The sequence below is a fragment of the Aquarana catesbeiana genome, linkage group LG01, assembly GCF_042186555.1.
Source record: "Aquarana catesbeiana isolate 2022-GZ linkage group LG01, ASM4218655v1, whole genome shotgun sequence".
Lineage (NCBI taxonomy): Eukaryota > Metazoa > Chordata > Amphibia > Anura > Ranidae > Aquarana > Aquarana catesbeiana.
The window spans coordinates 523,669,402-523,686,191 of record NC_133324.1 but is presented as its reverse complement, the minus strand read 5'-3'; the positions used below and the strand labels follow the sequence as shown (position 1 = coordinate 523,686,191).

Genomic DNA, 16,790 nt, shown 5'->3' with positions numbered 1-16,790 from the left:
CAGGAACACCGAAAGAGCGGCCACTTTTAGGGTGCTAGTCTGCAACCCTTTTTTCCATTCCTTCGCTCCCTCCCTGGGAACTACACACAGAGGAAGCTGCAGCGCCATCCTCAGAGCACCGTACACACGGCTGGGATGTGTTCCTGGATAGCACTTTATACAGATCGCTGTTAATTGAAGAGTTTCATCTGCTGTGATCGCAACTTAATTTATCTTGAGTAGTCCCCTGGGGGGGCTTTAATACTGCCTACACGCCGAGTATGAGAGTGCAAGGCAATATTTTCTGGTGAGTGCGGTTCCATATGAGTGGATCACAATCACAACCGGAGTGGTGGAGGAGACTTCTATGGCATAGGAAGATTGTTTTTCAGATTCACTTTTCTGATGCACAGTATTTTGCATGGACTTTTCCTCATCAGTTTACCTATAATATTGCATGGACTGTTTAGTCATATTTAATATTTGTCACTGTTTTTTACTGTCCTGGTCACTAAGAGAAAGGTAAAGTATCATGGACATTATATTGGTATAGAAAATTCTTTTTGGCCTGTGGAACTACCTTCTTTATTGGGAAGGCCTTCTTCTTATCAGCCGGTCTATCAAGTACAACTTCCAGCTCAGGACCAAAAACTAAGTTCCCCTGAAAAGGTAACCCACATAATTTTGCCTTTGAGGTCGTATCCCCTGACCATGTCTTAACCCATAAAGCTCTGCGAGCTGAGTTCACCAAGGCCACGGATCTTGCCGACATTTTAATAGATTCGGCAGAGGCATCTGCCATGTACTCTACGGCTTTCTGTAGTACAGGCAGAGTGTCTAACAGGTCCTTGCGAGAAGTTCCTGCTTCAATGTGCGTTTTTAATTGCTCGAGCCAATGTTCCAGGTTCCTAGCCACCACGGTTGATGCCATAGCTGGTTTTAAATTTGCTAGAGTTGAATCCCATGCCTTTTTTAATAGGGAGTCTGCTCTCTTGTCCATGGGGTCCTTCATGACACCCATGTCTTCGAAGGCCAAGTCGGTGTTCCTTGACACCTGTGAAAAGGCCGCATCAAGCTTTGGCTTTTTATTCCTGACCTGATCACCATCACCCTTGAAAGGGAATCCTCGTTTGAGAGATTTAGAGAAAAAAGGGGCCCTCTCTGGGTCCTTCCATTCTCTTTTCACCATTTTGGATATAAACTTATGCACTGGGAATACCCGATGCTTCACTTCCCCCATGCCCTGGAACATCTTATCGTGCAAAGACAGCTGAGCCTTGTCCTCTTTGATGCTTAGAGCTGTATGTATAGTCTTTAAGAGATCATCCACTTTGTCTAAAGACAATCTATAGCGAAAAGAAGAAACTTCTTTCTCTTCATCCTCTTCCTCCTCAGAACCTGGGGAAACACTACTCTCTTCGTCCTCTGAACCACTGTCCCCTCTGGGAGCAGAAATACGTGGATGAGAACAGGATGGCGAATTGCCTTCTGTGTTGCCGGGTGTTTATCCAAAAAAGAACGGAACGACTCAAACGTGTCCGCTAGTTCTTTCCTGAAGGAGTTTAATAGTTCTCCTGGTTGGGTAGCAGGTGTAGCTGGGGAAGTATCCTCCCTGACTAGATCTGCTATACAGGTCTTGCATAATGCTTTGGCCCACAATTCCGTAAGCGTATTCTTGCAAGACGGGCATCACCTCTTAGGAGGAGGGAAGGGATGTTTGACTTTCTCTTTGGCTTTAGCCTGAAATACACCAACACAAGCCCTCTATTACCGCAGCTTTCTCAGCAACTCTCCCCCACTGAGTCACCATAAGCAGATAAAAACACACTTTTCTTAGTACGGAGTTAAAAAACGGAGAGTGGCGCAGGCTCCCTTACATCCCCCCAGGGAGGGAGAAACAAGACCCTTAGATAAAGTACAGGGACCTCTGCTTACCTGAGTCTGACTGGTGTTAGTGGCTCCTGCCACCGTCGTCTGTTCCTCTTCCATGCTTGCTTAGGTTATAGCTTCGTCCGGCTGCTTTTATTTCAATTTTCCTGGGCCTTTCGCCGCTGCGAGGACCGGAAATTGACACCAGCTGAGGCCGCCTCCTCCCCCTGCTTTCCAGCGGCCGGAAGTCCCGCCAACGGCCGGAATGACGCACTCGCCACCCGGGACCCGGAAATGCATGGAGGCTGAAGAAAAGCTAGAGGAGACGCTGCTCACCTTTGTAAAGCACGTCCTCCTCCTTTGCAGCCCACAGCTCCGGTCTGATGAGAGCGGGACCCTCTGCAGCCTGAACCCTCGCAGGGTATGAAGGGGAGCAGACACCGGAGAATCCCCCTCAAGTAAGGGGAGATGCTGGGCTGGCCTGCCTGAACAAAAAACAAAGTACACAGGTATGCCTCATACTGTCTCCACTTGGAGAGAGCGTAGCACACCCTTGGTTCCCTGCAGCACTTCCACCATGGTTGGAGGAAACACTACAACTGAGGCCATGGTGGAAGTGTCTGAACTATAAAGAAAACTGACTGCAGTGTTTCCTGGGAAAGTGGGTGGAGCTACGCTCTCTCCAGGTGCTGTCCTGAAAGACGAGGTGAGAAAATATCCCCAAATACAATATGTATTCTTCTACATGTTTTTGGTAAAAAATAAATAAAATCGCAATAAGCGTATATTGATTGGTTTGCGCTTTTTTTTATTATTTTACTAGTAATGGCTGTGATCAGCTATTTTTATTAGGATTGCGGTGGACAGATCAGACACTTGACACTTTTTTGGAACCAGTGACATTATTACAGTGATCAGAGCTAAAAATATCTACTGGATTACAGTATAAATGACACTGGTAGGGAAGGGTTTAACACTAGGGGGCGATCAAGTGTGTCCTAGGGAGGTGTTTCTAACAGTGGTTGGTGGAGGGGGGGGGGGTTGTTATGACAGGGAGTAGAGAGATCGCTGTTCCTGACCTGCGTGCGTGCCTGCTATAGCCATTTCATGGAGCGTCGTACCGGTAGAGCGACTCGTGCAATAGAGCCCCAGTATATCTGTGGAGACTGGTCGGCAAGTGGTTAAAAGGGCAACTCCACTTTCGTGGAGGAAAAAAATAATATAGCGTGTACAATTGTGAAACAAGTCATATTGTACTTGAAGGTTATTAAAAATTACCTTTCCTTTTCAATCTGCAGCCAATGTAACATGCAGTTTTGTACACAGAATGTGTACTGACCGCTCCCCAGAAACATAAATTTCCTGCTTGTGTGATTGGTTCACCAATTTTCCTAGAAGTCTGCCTAAGATACAAGTCAGATTTCAGGCATCCCCTGCAACAAAAATGACACACACAGCACTGGTAAATTATGCCCCCACCCCCTCCTCAAAGGAATTTGACAGACAGCAACAGGAGCCTATGGCTTCAACTGCTGCCTGTGTCTCCTGTGAGAGCAGGAAGAGAGGAGAGTGGAGCTGCAGTTGGAAGAGCACTGGACTATGAGGACTCAGGTAAGTGGTTAGGGATGCAGGGGGAACTTTTTTTTATATTTTAAACGCATAGAAAGGCATTAACCACTTTCGGACCGCCTGCCGTTGTTTTACGTCGGTACTTTGATGTTGAATACAGTTGTCATGGCAGCAGATAGCTGCTATAACTCCGGTATTTTTAAAAATGACGGGTGGTCTGCTTTCATATAAAAAGTGGTCTCTGTGGAATATACGCCACAAGATTATTATTATACACAATTTATATAGCGCCAACAGTTTACGCAGCGCTTTACAACGTGGGGGGGGGGGGGACAGCACAATTACAGTACAGTTCAATACAGAAAGAACAGGAGGGCCCTGCTCGTAGAGTTTACATACTAAAGGGAGGGGGTGGTGGTACAAAAGGTAATAGATGCGAGGAATAATTTAATGGGGGTGGCTCGGGGACAGTTGTTAGGTGGATGTGGGATAGGCTTCCCTGAACGAGTGAGTTTTCAGGGATCTCCTAAAGCTGGACAGGTTAGGATCGTATATACTAGGGCAGGGAGTTCCAGAGGATGGGAAAGGCTCTGGAGAAGTGCTGAAGGCGAGTATGAGAGGAGGTAACAAGGGAGCTTTAGAGCAGGAAGTCCTGGGAGGAGCGGAGCGGGTGATTAGGGCAATATCTGCAGATGAAGTTGGTGATGTAGCTGGGGGCGATGTTGTGGATGGCATTTTGAATTTTATATGGTGGGGTAGGGGAAGCCAGTGAAAGGATTGGCAGAGAGGAGCAGCAGTCATAGATCGGTTAGTGAGGTGTATTAGTCTAGCAGCAGCATTCATAATAGACTGAAGGGGGGATAGCCTGCTTAAGGGTAGGCCATTAAGGAGAGAGTTACAGTAGTCAAGGCGGGAAATAATCAAGGAGTGAATAAGTTGCTTTGTGGTGTCATTAGTCAGGAAGGGGAGAATTCTGGAAATGTTGGAGGTTAAGGCGGCAGGATTTAGCCAGTGATTGGATGTCGGGGCTGAAGGAGAGGCCAGAGTCAAGATGAGACAAGATCACTTTTATCGGTGGCGGGAGAGACGCCCACCCCCCTCTCACCTCTGTTGCTTGCCGGAGCTGTGGGTAGCGGCGGATACGATTGCATCCCCCCCAGAGGCTGAAAGTCCAGTGAGGGAATGATGGCCCCTACTCGACTCCATACCACTGAATGACGGAAGGGACATCAAACGTCACTTACGCCCAATGGTCTTAAAAGGGGAAATTTTTTTTATTGCATTTTAGTGTAAATATGAGATATGAGGTCTTTTTGACCCCAGATCTCATATTTAAGAGGTCCTGTCATGCTTTTTTTGCTATTACAAGGGATGTTTACATCCCTTGTAATAAGAATAAAAGTGACCCAAACATTTTTTTTTTTTTTTTTTTTTTTTTTTTAAGGGACAGTGTAAAAATAAAAAGTAAAATAAATTAGAAAAAAAAAAAAAGGGAAAGAGTTGCATTCCTCTGTGCGCACGCGCAGAAGCATACACAAGTGTAAACGGTGTTCAAACCACACATGTGAGGTATCGCCGCGATTGTTAGAGCGAGAGCAATAATTCTAGCAAAAGACCTCCTCTAACTCAAAACTGGTAACCTGTAGAAATTTTTAAACATCGCCTATGGAGATTGTTAAGGGTCAAAGTTTGTTGCCATTCCACGAGCTGGAACAATTTTGAAGTGTGACATGTTGGGTATCAATTTACTCAGCATAACATTATCTTTCACAATATGAAAAAAAAATTTGGGATAACTTTACTGTTGTCTTATTTTTTAAGTTAAAAAAAAAAGTGTATTTTTGTAAAAAAAAAAAAAAAAAAAAAAAAAAAAAAAAAAAAAAAAAATGTTTTTGTAAGACCGCTGCACAAATATGGTGTGACATAAAGTATTGCAACTACCGCCATTTTATTCTCTAGGGTGTCTGAAAAAAATAAAAATGTAATGTTTGGTGGTTCTAAGTAATTTTCTAGCAAATAATAAAAACTGATTTTAACGTGTAAACACCAAGTATAAATAAAATACGCCCGGTCCTTAAGTTGTTAAGGTAGAAAACGTTATGACTTTAGAAAAAAAACTCACCAAAACTATAGACTATGAAGACAAACAATTCCTTGCATTTGTATCAGATCAAGCAGGCCTTTGCACTTCAATTGTTATGTAAGTTCTAAAGGACACAATCAGATTGGAGAGTGTATGGTCACCTTTAGCATATGACCAATGCATACAATTGTCAGAGTTCTACATCCAGCCACCTCTATACAATGTCACGCATTTTTTGAGTTATAAACATTTGGTCGAGCACTCAGACTAGTCAGGGTAACAATGCTTTGAAGAAGTAAAATTGGGTATAACATTACCCCGGACGCCCAGTTCCGCAGCCTCTGGATGAATTTTGTAGCAGAAGCCATCTCTCTTGTCAAGGACACCCAGGGCGGAGCATTCAATCGCCCTGGCTACAAGAGGCCGAACTACCCCCACCCCCGCCAGTGTAACGAAAGTAACGTTACGTCGCCGCCATCTTGCTACACTCCGCACTCTTTTATAGAAAGGATACACTGAGAAGGGGGAAAGCGGACATCTTGCTACACCCACCGGAGTTTTGCATTTTGCACTTATTTTTAACAATAATGTGAGTTTATATGGTACAATACAGTACTTAGAACTACGTATGAATGCTTAGATGTTGAATTTAAGAAAAAAACGAACTTCTGTCAGATTAGCAAACCTGAGATAAGTGGGCTTGCCACTGCTTTTAAAATTCAACATCTAACCAGTCAGACGGAGTTTCGAGTACTGTATGTCACTATATAAACTCACTTTACTGTTAAAAATAAGTGTAAAATGCAAAACTCCGGTGGGTGTAACAAGATGTCCGCTTTCCCTCTTCTCAGTTTATCCTTACTATAGAGTGCGGGGTGTAGCAAGATGGCGGCGACTTAACGTCACTTCCGTTACACATTCTGACGGGTCGCCAAATCTGACAAAACATCCATTTTCCAGCAAACCAACATATTCTACTTCCGGTCTCCAGAAAGATGGCGACCAACCTGCGCGACGTTACATATTATTCTTAATAACATAAAAACCGATGAGACCTTTTTAACAACTAGCTTTCTTGTCGCCGTTCTCGCAATAAGCATTTTGATTGGTTGACTTGCAATCACCGACCATTAAGAAGAGGCGATGGCCGGCCTCATTCGCTCCGCCCAGTCTCTCTGGGAACTATAAAAAGGTGCGGGGTGAACACGTGATCCTCTTTCTTGCTCCAAGCCGCCATCATGGACACAGGCCGCGTGCAGCCGATCAAACTTGCTCGGGTATAGTGGCGTGTTGATGTATTGTTGGTCGTGCAGGGTTGTAGAGTCATTGGGCGGGTAGACGTGGGCTCGGTAGCCTTTGCCTGTGGTCGTGTCTGGCCTTTAGGACTTGAGTAGAGTGTTCATTGCTAAACCTGCGTAGAGGAGGAGGAGTGAGTGCCATGTGGGGGCTCCTTCACAGACTTTAATACCCAAAGATGTCTAATGGAACAGGGGGCATACATCTCTAAACTCGAGTCCTAAAGTGCTACCTGACCATTGTGATCACTTATTTGATTTTTGTTACATTGTAGCTGCGGACATAACATAGTTCCATAGAAGTGTGCGTGTTAGAGGTTTATTGCGGAGGAATTGCAACTCCTCTTTTTTGGTGTGTGTGTGGTTTTTTTTTTTTTCTTCACTGCTGTCTGTGCCTGCATTAAGTAGATTCCACTTCTTTCTTTGCCCAGTTTACCATTATTGCTGAGCGAAAAAGTAAAAGAATCCACATTTTTGGCCTGTCACAAGATGGTAATCTCACCTTTCTTCCTGCTTGGATATGGGATGTGAAGGGGAATCTACCCAATCAGACAGATGGCAAAAAAATAGCAGGAGTTCTTCTGGAACGCTGGCCAACATTTCAAGCCTTCATGCTCCATTCACTCCATGGCGTTCTGTTTTGCTGGCAGAATCGTCGCGATTTGGATATGTCGCAAATTGTGGGAGCCCTTACAATCCCCATTACTTTAAATGGCACCCAATTGTTTCTGCTGCTATTGTCGCCCAATGAATAGCGCATACAGAATTGCGGGATGGCCAACAGAATTTCTTGTACTTTTTGGTGTCCCATGATTCTGTTTCTGTGATTTCACCGTAATTCATCAGGCGACAAGTGCAGCAGATTCACCCCACGATTTGGTGAACATTCAAAGTAACGGGTCGCAAGGGCGTCCTGTGATTTGTGGCCATTCTACGCACAAAACTTAAGGCCATGGTATGAATGGAGATTTAGGTCTGCTTGAATCCAGACAACCTACTATACTGAGGTAAGGTTGCTGTTGGCGGGTTGTCATGGTCCCCCCCCCCTCAATACTCCTGTGTCCATACACACAAGCTTTTAGCGGCAGGTGCTTTTAAGACTCATGTACACTGGCTGTGATAACTCAAAATGTGGAATGTTTTGCATTTTCCTGCATCTGGCGGTGAAAATATTCCTATCTTGAACACGGCTCTTCCGTGTTCAGGAGAGGGCGGTTGAATCTCGCCTACATGCAGCAGCTCCTAAACTACTAAAAGCCTGTGTACATTGACTCTCAATTCCGGTTTATGTGCATTTTCTGTAAGTTTCTTGTGCAGATGTCATATCTGGTGTGCAGCAGGAAGGTGAAAAAGGTCCAGACTAGAGCAGTGCAGCTGGCACACCATGGTGTGCAACATGGGAATGCTATAGTAGGAGAGTGGGGACCAGAGAGGACTGAGCAGCAGAGGATCAACAGTGTAGGAGAAAGTAGCTGTCAGTGTGTGCAGAGTGGGAGTAATATAGCGGGAGGTGAGTGGGGACCAGAAGAGGATCAGCACAGCTGGGGAATCTGCTGAGCAAGGGTTTTGCTGGGCCCCTTTAAAACTAAAAATCAACACAGGGCATTTGCCAATCCTTCAGTAAAGTTTAAAAAAAAAAAAATCACAAGCCTCAAAATGGATAATGAAGTGGTAATTCAATGTATTGTAGAAGCAAGTGTAATAAGCCCTAAAAGGGAACATCAGCTGAACCTTAAAGAGACTGCAAAGTTGTGTGTGGGGGTTTTTTTTTTTTTACCACTCCACGGAAATCACCATACCTGTACGTCGGTACTTTGGTACTAAATACCGCTATGACAGCAGCTAGCCCACAGTTGCCCCCTTGGCTCTTCTTGAGTCTCCCTACAGAGACCCACTTTCCCTGGGGGCTCCTGAGTCCTGCTGCGTCCATTGACAGACAGCAGGACTCGGCTCCCGTGTCACTGACTTTGATTGACAGCGGGAGCCAATGCTATCAATCCGGCCAATGAGAACCTGAGACAGCAGCTGGAGCTGCTCTGCTTGTCCCTGGAACAGTCGGGTTTAGGTAGGTAAAAGGGGAGGGGGGGTGGGGGGGTGACTCTGGGTGGGGGGCTGCTGCACTACAAAATGTTTTTCACCTTAATGGGTAGAGTGCATTAAGGTGAAAGAGGGTTTACAACTCCTTTAAAACTGTCCCCTCCCCCTCCTAAAGTGGAAGATCAGTGTAAAACTAAAATCTCAATCTACTTGCAGCCACAATCTAAGACTAACTTATCTAGCCCATGTAAAGTAAAAAATGCTATACATGCCTTTTCTGAAGCCGCTCTGGTCTCTTGTGGCGAAAGCACTGTGCAGGAGACTGACAATGGTCATGAAGTGATGTCACCCATAGTTCCTATGGGGTATCCATTGTCTGCCTCTTCAGCACACGCCTACAGAGAAGTTGACAGCTCAGTGTGGGACCGGACCAGAGTGGCTTCAGAAAAAGTATGTATAGTGGTTTTTGCTCTACAGGGCTAGATATGTTAGTCTTGGATTGTGACTGCAAGTAGATTTAAAGGTTTTTATTTAAGGCTGAACTTCTACTCTTTTCTAAATTTTATTAGAATCATAACTATCTATTCTGATCAAGGTTTCATCCCCTTGGCAAACCTTGCATCTCCATGGACCCTACACAGTAACTGCATTCAATGTGGCAAAATCACCATAATATGATTCAGAAGTCTGAAGTGTCCAAAAGAGTAGCTGCCAATTTTCAAAGTATTTAATATCGCTTCAGGTGGGGAGGAGGAAACTGCAGTTGGGTGGATCTACAAATGAAGTAAATATTCAGTATTCATACAGATACAACACTGTAATAGTTACACAATCAAATATGAAAGCTGTACTAGCCAAACCAAATATGCTCAGTCTAAACAAAGTTCTATCAGATCCAGACATCATTGTTCACACTGGGGCAAGCATGGGGGAGCACAAGGAGAGGGAAGCTAATGCAGAACAGTCACATAAGTGTACAAAATGAGCACCTGATTTCTCCTAGAGAATGTACACTAACCTGATGCAGAAAAGGAATAGGGGATGCCTTGTGATATATCTACACCTAATCAGTTTTCTTGTGATGAGGTTACAATGCTGCTGCACTGTTCTAAATTTAGAGCAGAGTTGGCACATTAAACTGTACTTTTGGTTTCCATTTAAATCTTTGTTTGCATGTATTGGGAGAGCTTGCTGATAATGGACTATCCTAGAAATGTTTCTTTCTTGCATTTTATAGTATCCTGAAATATCTGTTTTCTTGTAGGTAACAAAAGTTCTTGGGAGAACTGGATCTCAGGGACAGTGTACTCAGGTTGGTGTCAGTATTTTGTTGCCAATTCTTGTAAATTTTAAGCAACTGAATATGTAAGGGTTTTTAAGCCAAACTGCTATATTAAAGTGATACTAAGTTCTTGTGTTTTTGTTAAGTAACATGATGTTCTTGCCTACTCTGTGCAGTGGTTTTGCACAAACCAGCCAAGATCCTCCTCTTCTTGGGTCCCTCTTTGGTGCTCTGACCCCTCCCGTTGAGTGCCACCACAGCAAGCGGCTTGCTATGGGGGCACTGAGCCAAGCTGCAGCTCCCTGTGTTCATTTAAACAGAGCCGTGGCCCCTTCTCTCTCCTCATTGGCTCACTGACTTTGACAGCGGCAGGAGCCAATTGTGCTCTGCTGCGGTCTCAGCCAATGAAGAGGGAGAGTCCTGGACAGCTGAGTCTCTCGTTCAACATTGCTTGATCGAGACTTTACCAGTGTTAAAGGAAAGCTTGATTTAAACTCTAAACTTCTAAAGGGTCTTCCTGTGAAGCACTGACATATCAAACCCTTATCGGCCCTGCCTAGTTCTTGGTGTTTCCACTTTTGCAGCCAAATTGGGGGATAACACCTTTATTAAAGCGGTATTAGACCCAAAAGCAAACCTTTTATTATATGGCTTAACAATTCTTGGATGCAATGGCTGTATTTTCTTTTATAGGCTTTCTTCTATTTTCATCTAGTGATCCAGCAAGTCTTTATCAAAAGCGTGGGCTCTACCAGCGGGTTGAGTGAAAATGTGCAGATTCCCCCTTCCACACATTTGAGGTGGATGGGGAATTGCTCTTATAATGAGCTTTTCCCACCATCGACTGCAATGATCAGTGTTGCCAGCTGTAGCTGGCGGCACTTATTCAGGAATAACCAAACAGGGTGGTTGTACAGAAGTCTATTGATCTAGGACTGTACCGCCAGGGTGCCCATATATAGATCAACATCAGGCCTGTCCCTTTTGACCCAAACAAATTTTGATTATGTGTGGCCAGCTTTAAAAATACCTCTTAGCTAGGAATCTGTTGGTATCTAGTATTTTTGGCTTTATCCAAGGCTATACCAGTGCCCTGAGTGGTTTTCCAAAGGGGTACATCATTGTAGTTTTTGCAAGCTTTAATCACTTGCCCACTGGGTACTTATAAACCCTTCCTAACCAGGCCATTTTCAGCTTTCAGTGTTTTCACATTTTGAATGACAATTACTCAGTCATGCAACACTGTACCCATATGAATTTTTTTTATTTAATTTTTTTTATTTACAGAAATAGAGCGTTCTTTGGTGATATTTAATCACCACTGGGTTTATTTTTTGTGCTATAAATGTTTTGTTTGTTAGTCTACAAACTATGGTGCCAATTGCTGAAAATTGATGATCACACCTGATGTACTGACAGCCTATCATTTGAGATGCTAACAAGCCAGAAAAGTACAAATACCCCCATATGACCCCTTTTTGGAAAGTAGACATTCCAAGGTATTAGGAGGCATGGTGAGTTTTGTTTTTTGTTTTTTCTCCCATCACTTCCGATTTACTTGGCTGCAAATGGTGCCAATTTAAAAAAAATCCCTAGTATTCCAGAACGATGAATTTGGGACTTTTTATTTGTGCAAAGGATTTGGGGTCCCTCCATAAAGAGTACCTGTTGCCTATTACTGTCACAAGGGATGTTTACATTTTTTGTGACGGCAATAAAAGTGATCAGAATTTTTTTTTTTTTACAGTAAAAATTTTTTTAAAGCGTGCTCATGCACCAAAGAAAACTCATACGCAAGTTATGCCTGCAAATGTAAACTGTGTTCAAATGACACATGTTGGGTATCACTGCACTTGTCAGAGCGAGAACAATTCTAGCAAAAGACCTCTAACTCTAAACTGGTAATTGAATTTTAAAGTGTCACCAATGTAGATTTTTAAGTACTGTAGTTTGTCACATTCCATGAGTGTGCAGTTTTAAACCGTAAACATGTTGGGCATCTATTTACTCGGTGTAACATATTTTTTTTTTTTTCACAGTATACAAAAAATCTAAACTTTACTGTTTAGCTCAAAGGTTGCAAACTGGTGGCCCTCCAGCTGCTGCGAAACTACAAGTCCCATGAGGCATTGCAAGGCTGACAGTTACAAGCATGACCCCCACAGGCATGATGGGACTTGTAGTTCTGTAATGGCTTTGAGGGCCCCCTGGTTTAGATTCAGTGAAGTGTGTATTGTGGTAAAAAAAAAAAAAGTTGCTTCTGAAAGACTGCTGCGCAAATGCCATGTGACATAAAATATTGCAACAACCCCCATTTTATTCTATATCTATATTGCAAAAATGGAGCAGACTCTACCATTAACTGTTAGTGGGTGTGCAAGTATGTAAAGGGACTGTTTCAGAGTACTTTTAACATTTTGTGTACAGGTATACTCACAACTTTTTCACTTGTGTAGGTCCGTGTTGAGTTCATGGATGATACCAACCGCTCCATCATAAGAAATGTAAAGGGCCCTGTTCGTGAGGGAGATGTATTGACCCTTTTGGAATCTGAACGTGAAGCTAGAAGATTACGCTAGCAATGCCTTGTATGTATTTTACATTATATATATATTTAAAGCCTAACTTCAGGGTTTTTAGTGAAGTTTTTATGGTATGCTTGAGCCAAGCTAGTCTAAACTATTCACATCACTTGGATGCAATGGCCTTGATGACTGCATACAGTGTATCACGCTGTTTCAGCATCGGGACTAGAACTTCCCTGCCCTGCTTCCAGAACAAAATAAAGGTGGGGCTGAGCGCTGCTCAGCCATTCACAGGAATCTTTGTGTTCAGTCAATGAATCCAAAGCTGAGGCAGAGATCATGACTTCTCCCACCTCCAACCAGAGGAAGTGGTGTATGTTTTGTACCAGAACACAGCACTGTATAAACAGCTGCTGCATCTGTTAGTGAAGTAGACTGTTTGGACCAACTACCATGCAGCTGCCTTAGGCCAGTGATGGTGAACCTTGGCAGCCCAGATGTTTTGGCACTACATTTCCCATGAATAACTATAGTGCATGAGCATCATGTGAAATGTAGTTCCAAAACATCTGGGGTGCCATGGTTTGCCATTGCTGCCCTAGGCTGTTTAGGATATGGCACACATGTTGAATCTCATCTGTTCACTGCACAGGATGTTAGAGACACAAATTCTGGAGGGATCAACGATTTTTTTTTTGTAATTCCAGAAAATATACTTTAACCACTTGACCTCTGGAAGGTTTTACTCCTTATGACTAGGGCATTTTTTGGGGGGGGGCTATGCAGCACTGTAACAATCTAATATAGCACCCATTGTTGATGCATTTCTGATTGACTGACTTTTAATGACAAGTGAAAATTACAATAAGTGAACTGTCTTTGTGTTAATACTGGAACCAAGTAATTGCAGTATCAGGCCCCATACTAAATGTGCCTTGAATGGTGTGAGCATGCTAATGTACTAGATGGCTTTTATGTGCAGAATGACAATCTAATTTTTGTCTTTTCCAGATAAACTTGCATCGCTGGACCTTGCTGCAGCTTTGTATCTTGGTTAAAAATAAAATTTAGGAAATGTTCTGTTTTGTAGTGTTGGTTCTTTTTTGAAACGAAAAAAAAATATGTAGAAAACATAGCCTCATATAAACCGTGCTTCAATCCATAGTATCTATCGACTCCAGGCATATATAATATATATATATTGTAATTTTTTTTCCTGCTATTTGCATCTGTCACTGGCATGCCCCACCCATTTCCAGTACACAGCATGTGATTGACAGCCTAGGATGTGCATGTTTCCCAATGAGATTGCAGAGGCAGGGTGTCATTCACTCCAATTCTGCACTGTGATCTGCAATATGTCAAGATTCCTGCCTCCCTGGAAGCCAATTGCCATCTGATTTCTAAACTTCTGGAGGAAAGAGGGCTGCAGATGAAGGGTGTACATTGTCACCTGAGGTTAGTTATTTAGTGAACTTTTATAAGGGCCTTATACACTTGCCTTCTATAGATGTAGAGTGCCTTCCATCAGGGCAGGAAACATATCTGAGGTGGAGGCCTATTAGCCCCATCCAGAGCAAACCGTCTCCTGTGAAACTGAAGGCAGAAGCTGTAATAAGCAGTTCCCTTGGTTTTTGCCTAGCTGTAACACTTGTGTTTTTTTTTTTTTTTTTTTTTTTTTCACAAATTGTGTAATACACACTTTTTTTTTTTTTCTCCCCCCTGATAGATGCAGGTTTCTGGTTTTCAGTGCCCTGAGGGCCAGTACTTGCCAGCAGGCCAGCCTGGGATTCTGGCAGGTGTTCAGGGCTTCCTGGTGTCTGTGTATGGGATAGGCTTATTGCTTCCTGTCTTGTGGAGCTGTTAGTGCTCAATGCTGGTTGATTAGTAGTTGCAGAGGCAACATTTTTGGTTTTGGCTGATGTAGGCATCAGGCACTTCATTTGGGTCTACCTAGGTGGCTGCTGGTCATAGGGTGATTGTCTGCACTCTGTCTCTCCTTGTAAAAGGCTCATACCACATTATTTCCCCTCCTTGGACAAGGGATGGGAGCAAGAGGGCTAAGGGACAGATGTACAGGCTAGCTACAGCTGGGACACCAGCTCCAGTGCTGCAATGTTCTTTAAAAGGATTCCTAGAGAGTGTTGATAAAGAAATGACAAACTGTCTTAATTTTCACAAAGCTTCCTTCTGTGCGGGAGGAGAAGCAGTTAGCCTTGTGGGCACCAAGGCTCTAGGGGAGGCCTCCCTTACTCACATTTAGTCAACCACCATATCTTCATTTGCTACTGATCAATATGGATGTATCATGGCTGCTGGTTTCCCCAAATTGCTTGGGTAGGAGTATGGCATTGCTGGAGCAGAGGCAGCCAGGGTACCTGACCCCTGCCAGATGGGGGGGAGGGGCATGAGTCTGCTGAGGCAGGTGAACTATGTTGGTAAGCCAGGACAGAATGCAGCCTGCTATGCTGCAGGTCCCCCTGAATGGACAGCTATAGGGTGGTTGTGTAAGTATTCCCTGGTGCCATCAATAGACAACAGGGGAGGGATATGATGCAGTAGGTGTACCTTGATCTTCCCAGGAGTATTGCAGCTGATTTAATTTGGTCTGTAAAGCTACACCATGTACTCCAGATTCTGCCATGAATGCCTGCTATAATTTTGGCAGATGGCCACAAGGTGGTTACCTTTAGGAGGATGTCCCTTCTTTGGGTATTGGTTGCTGTGGGTGTTTGCACGCCTCCTACAAACACAGGGTGAATGTGCTTTGTTTTCCTATCCACCATTAGTGTGGTCATGCTAACAAACTCAGGTCTGCTGAAGCTGTTAACTCCTTCCAATACTTAGGACGTGCTTGTTCATGTGCTGGGCTTTGCTTACTTCATGTCTACCATCAAATACACTTTTTGCTTTCAGAAAGGGGAGGTGACAGACTAGACTAGTGGGGGTCTGCTGTGGTTTAATCAGAACTTTCTGCACTTGGATAAAAACCCACTGGCAACATTCAATTGATGGGCTCCTGAGCGTAACCTCCATGCAAAGATTGCATCAACAAACCCATGTTTAATGATTGTGTGTTAATACCTACAGGTGTTGGCCTTCTGATTGCTTTAGTTGCACACTTCAGGGCTTAGCCGAAAGGTGTCAGAAGCTTTCATTTATCACTAGATTTGGACTTATGAGCTTGGAGGCTTTGTCTGTCTCCCACCTTAGTGTGCTATATAAAGCGTACAGCAATCACTGTTAATATGTAGTTTAAGGAGACTCACTCAGGCTGATGAAATTGACAAATATGAAAACATTTACTGCATAGCTAATTACACAGAAAAGAGTAGCATAAACAAAGGCAAAGCTTTGTACATGGTTAAAGATCACATTAGAAATACATAAAAACTGATGTTTCATGAGCTGTGACTTGCTCTTCAGAGGTGGATGCATGTAGGATATAATCTGGAAATGAATGACCAAAAAAGGTAATGTAACACATGAATAAATGATGCACAATTGGTAAGAGGGGCCTTACAGAAAAGAGAAGGACCTCATACTCACCAATCGGCCTAGTTGCCTGTGTTAAACGAGGATGGCAGCAATATGTGCTTGGGAAGGCAGCTGAGCCAACCAAAAATTACGACCAAGGAACAGGAAGGCTGGCATGAGTAGAAAGGAGTGACATTTGAGGTCCTGAATGATCCGTTTAGCTGTGACCGTATGTACATATGCGGCCTCCAGGGGTTATACTGGGGTGATGCATGCAGCTGCATCACCCTGGTACTTTTTTTTTTTTGAGCAGGTGGTTGGCTCTTTAGGGATAACAACTAAAAGCCACGTGGTTGTTATCCTGGAGGAGCGGAGGGAACGCCTGGCCCCCCCCCCCTTCCGCCTATGTTCCCGATCTGGCATTTGGCTAGAGAGAGACACTATGTGTAAACAAGGAAGCGATATCACTTCCGGTTTACTCGGCTGCCAGTGGTGCCAAATTTAAAAAAAAAAAAAACTACAATATTCAGAATTGCAGTTTTCGTGATCTGAATACTTTGAAATGCAAAGGAGGGATTGGGTCTTTTAGACCCCCAATCCCTCCACAAAGATACCTGTCACCACCTATTACTGTCACAAGGGATAACATTCCTTGTGACAGCAATAAAAGTGGT

The 16,790-nt window shown here is 43.7% G+C and overlaps 2 protein-coding genes across 2 annotated transcripts in view; one reads left to right on the top strand and one right to left on the bottom strand.

Moving 5' to 3' along the window:
• NDUFA7 (NADH:ubiquinone oxidoreductase subunit A7) overlaps window positions 1–5,969 on the bottom strand; it is a 52,416-nt gene extending 46,447 nt beyond the window's left edge. The window contains exon 1 of the mRNA XM_073594468.1: window positions 5,818–5,969. Coding sequence (XP_073450569.1) covers window positions 5,818–5,868 — 51 coding nt within the window. The 5' untranslated portion in view covers window positions 5,869–5,969. The remainder of the gene's footprint in view (window positions 1–5,817) is intronic.
• A 701-nt stretch (window positions 5,970–6,670) lies between these two features.
• RPS28 (ribosomal protein S28) lies at window positions 6,671–13,718 on the top strand. Its single transcript, XM_073594333.1, has 4 exons — window positions 6,671–6,777; window positions 10,097–10,144; window positions 12,571–12,702; window positions 13,651–13,718. Exons 1-3 carry the CDS (start codon window positions 6,739–6,741, stop codon window positions 12,691–12,693), a joined length of 210 nt encoding a protein of 69 aa, XP_073450434.1. The 5' UTR covers window positions 6,671–6,738; the 3' UTR covers window positions 12,694–12,702; window positions 13,651–13,718.
• Window positions 13,719–16,790: the final 3,072 nt, after the last annotated feature.

What these genes read in the sequence shown, in the direction of transcription:
- RPS28 (XM_073594333.1), top strand. Translation starts at nt 6,739, where the DNA reads ATGGACACAGGCCGCGTGCAGCCGATCAAACTTGCTCGG. An exon ending in AGCCGATCAAACTTGCTCGG is followed by an intron (nt 6,778 to 10,096) that starts GTATAGTGGCGT and finishes GTTTTCTTGTAG; the next exon opens with GTAACAAAAGTTCTTGGGAG. An exon ending in CTCAGGGACAGTGTACTCAG is followed by an intron (nt 10,145 to 12,570) that starts GTTGGTGTCAGT and finishes TCACTTGTGTAG; the next exon opens with GTCCGTGTTGAGTTCATGGA.